Here is a 3,492-nt window from a genome sequence, read left to right as displayed (position 1 = left end):
CCCCCCCCCCCTCCTCAACTCACACATATACACCCCACACACATTTACGACGGAGTATAATTGTTCTTTTCTCATAAATCTATGACTTTAAATCCAGTAAATTATTGAGATTAAAGCTGAAGTGAGCGTATAGTCCAGAGAGAAAATGCCGAGTACAGCAGATTCACTAAGCTGTCAAAGCATCTTGGATTTAAAGGTGAGTGTTTAAAAAATGTAAAATGTTTGGAACCTCTTTGTTTTTGACACGGATCAGGAAATAAAGCTTTAAATGACGTTCCACGTCTTTGATCTTCAAGCACGGCTCTGATAAAAAGACAATTTTGGTTATTTTCATATTAATTTCTGAATTTTTTTCCTCATAAATGTATTACTTTTTTCACGTAAATTTAGCATATAGCTTTTTTAATATATTATGGCTGATTATCTGTTATATTTCTATATATTTCCAGAAACAACTCCATTCGAATTCAATTTTGAGTTTACACGTTTATTTAGGAATACATTAATAATGTACTATATAATTTGAATATATTTACATTATATTAATCTGATACAGTTCACATACTTTAAAATGTATTATTGAAATAATAAGATTGTTAATATCATACAGTGTTTCATGGATTCTCTAAAGGAGAAGTTCTAACTAAAATGTTCAGATCATTAACATTGTAAACATTGTTCTTCTTCTCCTGGAGGACGTTTCAGTTTGGCCTCTAGGTGGCGATCACACCATGGCATTACACCTTATTCAAGAAGAAGAAAACACCATAAGGAAAAAAAACGACGTTTTAGACCCCAAATACTTACTTAAAAGAGTTTAAAAAATTCATTCCTGTGAGTTTATAAAGACCAAAGAGCTGTCAAAGGACACTAGGGACAAGATCGTTGATCTAAATAAGCGTTTCAGATTCTGTAGCGCACAGTTAAGTCCATCTATGATGCACATTGCAAACCTCTCTCATAGTTTTAGGTGGAACAATTTGCAGGATACTTTTTTTGGTCTTTGGAGGCATTTACAATAGTAGGGCTGCCACATACGATTATTTTAATAGTCGACTAATCACCGATTATTTTTTCCGATTAGTCGACTAATCGTGTCATGCACAAAGTGGATGTAAAACACACATCTTAACCATCATCCCCTTTAAATAACTAAAAACTATACTAAAAAAAACTAATATATATATATATATATATATATTCACACTAGCATCATCATAGATTAAATGTAAGCTGAATTTGGCCGCAAAAGATGCTAGTGACGATAGCTGAAGATGCTGATAACCAACTAAAATATTAGTTAAAGGCCAAATTAGCCTAATTAAAGCCTAGGTTAGCTAAAACAGCTAGCATGCAGCTGAAATATTAGCTAAATTCCAAAACAGCCTAAAAAACTTAAACAAAAAAAAGACTAAGCTAGCAAAGACAGCTAGCATGTTTAAAATAAAAAAACCCAAAATAGCCTAAAAAACCTTAATAAATGCCANATTAGATTTTAGCTGCAAACGCATTAAACCTTACACCAATTTATATTAAGACTACATTCTCCCAACCGTGTGGGGAATTTTGGGCGATTGTCTCTTTATTATCTTTTAAGGCTTAGAAATATTTTTGGACAAAAAGTATCACCACAAAATGCCTTACTATTGTTAAAGTAATTTAATAATTAGGAGTGGTTGTGATCTTTAAGGCACACAAATGAGTTTTCATGCCAGAATTATCACCTGTAAACATTTATTTAACAGAGAAACAGATTGAAATATTCCCATTTGTTCCTTTCCAGCTAGTTTATTTCTAAACAACACACTTCTCATTTTAAAGCTGTGTGTGTTTTCTTCTGTTTGATGCCATATTAAGAAGTCAGGCTTCTTTCTGTCATTACTGACTCATCAAAAATGTTTCTACATCGTATGAGAAGTCTTGAATATTTTACATTTAAAATGCTTTTTTGAGTTTTCCTGTGAGAGGAGCTCCTTTGCTCTCAATTGTCTCTGTTTAAAGGAAAATTACCTTGAACTGCATCTACTTTTGTCTCTTTAAAGGGTTGCTGTTTTCCTTTTGGAAAAAGCAAACATGGCGACACCGGTGCCTGTTCTCCGCCTGCCTAAAGGCCCTGACCTGAACAGCCGGGGATTTGACCCTAACTCGCCTCGCTACATTGCCCTCTGCCGCACCACTCTTGCCACGTCAGAGGCAGCGGGCGCAGACGGAGAGGAGCTGCAGCAGGAGCAGCACGCCCGCTCTGTGCTGAGGGAGCGTTTCCTGCGGTGTCTGCTTGCTATGACCAACAAGAAGGTCCGCTTCAACATGCATGAAAATGTGACAGTTGAGGCCACGTTTGGTTCATCGGACATTGATGTTCTGAACTTCCAGGTGTCTGACCTGCACACGCCGATTGGAGTTCAAAAGGAGGCGTTGATCAGGTCTCAGGATGTGATTTCCTTCACGTTTGATGCGTGAAAACTAGGATGTTTGTGAACAAAAGCTCTCAGGAATTTGTTGATGTAAATATATATTTTTATACTATGAAGATGTTTTCATACGTGTTGTTGTTCATGTGGTTTGATTTGTTCAGCCTGTCTTAACATATCAACCGTAAACAAAACTGAGTGACTCAAAAAAAAAAAAAACTCAATCGATGAGATGTGCTTTTTCACCACAGGAGGGCGGCATCTGTCCATGTTTATGGAAAGCATTTACAAGTAAAAAATAAAATCATTCCTATGACTTTTTTGTTCATGTCATTTCTTTTACATTTTAGCTTAGAAAGATGTAAACACAGATAATGCTGTTTTGACCTGAAATATAGATAATCAGTTTGTTCACTCTTGGAGCTTCCTTGAAAACGACCGTATCAAACTGTTTTTCAATTAAACCATCCATCTTCATTTATTTATGCCATTTTGTTTTCTGATGGACTAAAAACTTTGTTATAGTTGCTTTTTCGAGTAAAAAAAAATATTTTTTTGTTTTATTACAATAAAAATGAGTCTTGAATAACCTTTTTGTTGAATTTTACTATGCATTTTTTTTGCTCTCATCTGGAATTCTTATTTGTGTGCATATTATCCTTTAAAGTCACTCATTGTTTTCAGATAGTTATATTTTTAAACGAAAAGAAAATAAGTAAACTCAAAATGTTCTTTTTAATTAAAGCTTTTCATTATTAAGGGTCAATAAATGTAACTTTAGTGATCTATAGATCTTCAAGTGCAAACTGACAGTCTATGGAGCTGTGGAGAAACTAGCCTGCTAATTTTTGTGAAATTCTTGATGTTTTGTAATAAAGAGAATTTAAATTAGATTTGCCTTTTTAAGATCACACTGCATCATCACCCAAAATTTGGATTGAGTTTTGGACTTTGAGGTGAATCCAAAGTCTTTACTCTGTCCAATAGTTACTCAGAGATGGACCACATGCTGGGTTGGGAGTTGTTGTCCTGCAGAAATTGAGAACTTCTTAAGCTTGAGCTTTAGAACAGATGTAGGACA

At 34.7% G+C, this 3,492-nt stretch overlaps 1 protein-coding gene across 1 annotated transcript; it reads left to right on the top strand.

Moving 5' to 3' along the window:
* Nucleotides 1-2,006: 2,006 nt before the first annotated feature.
* Nucleotides 2,007-2,727, top strand: gemin7 (gem (nuclear organelle) associated protein 7). Its single transcript, XM_024262761.2, has one exon. It carries the CDS (start codon nucleotides 2,074-2,076, stop codon nucleotides 2,458-2,460), a length of 387 nt encoding a protein of 128 aa, XP_024118529.1. The 5' UTR covers nucleotides 2,007-2,073; the 3' UTR covers nucleotides 2,461-2,727.
* Nucleotides 2,728-3,492: the final 765 nt, after the last annotated feature.

Source organism: Oryzias melastigma, unplaced genomic scaffold (genome assembly GCF_002922805.2).
Source record: "Oryzias melastigma strain HK-1 unplaced genomic scaffold, ASM292280v2 sc02200, whole genome shotgun sequence".
Taxonomy (NCBI): Eukaryota; Metazoa; Chordata; class Actinopteri; order Beloniformes; family Adrianichthyidae; genus Oryzias; species Oryzias melastigma.
The sequence above is the reverse complement of the archived record's forward strand: the minus strand, read 5'-3'. Positions and strand labels throughout refer to the sequence as shown.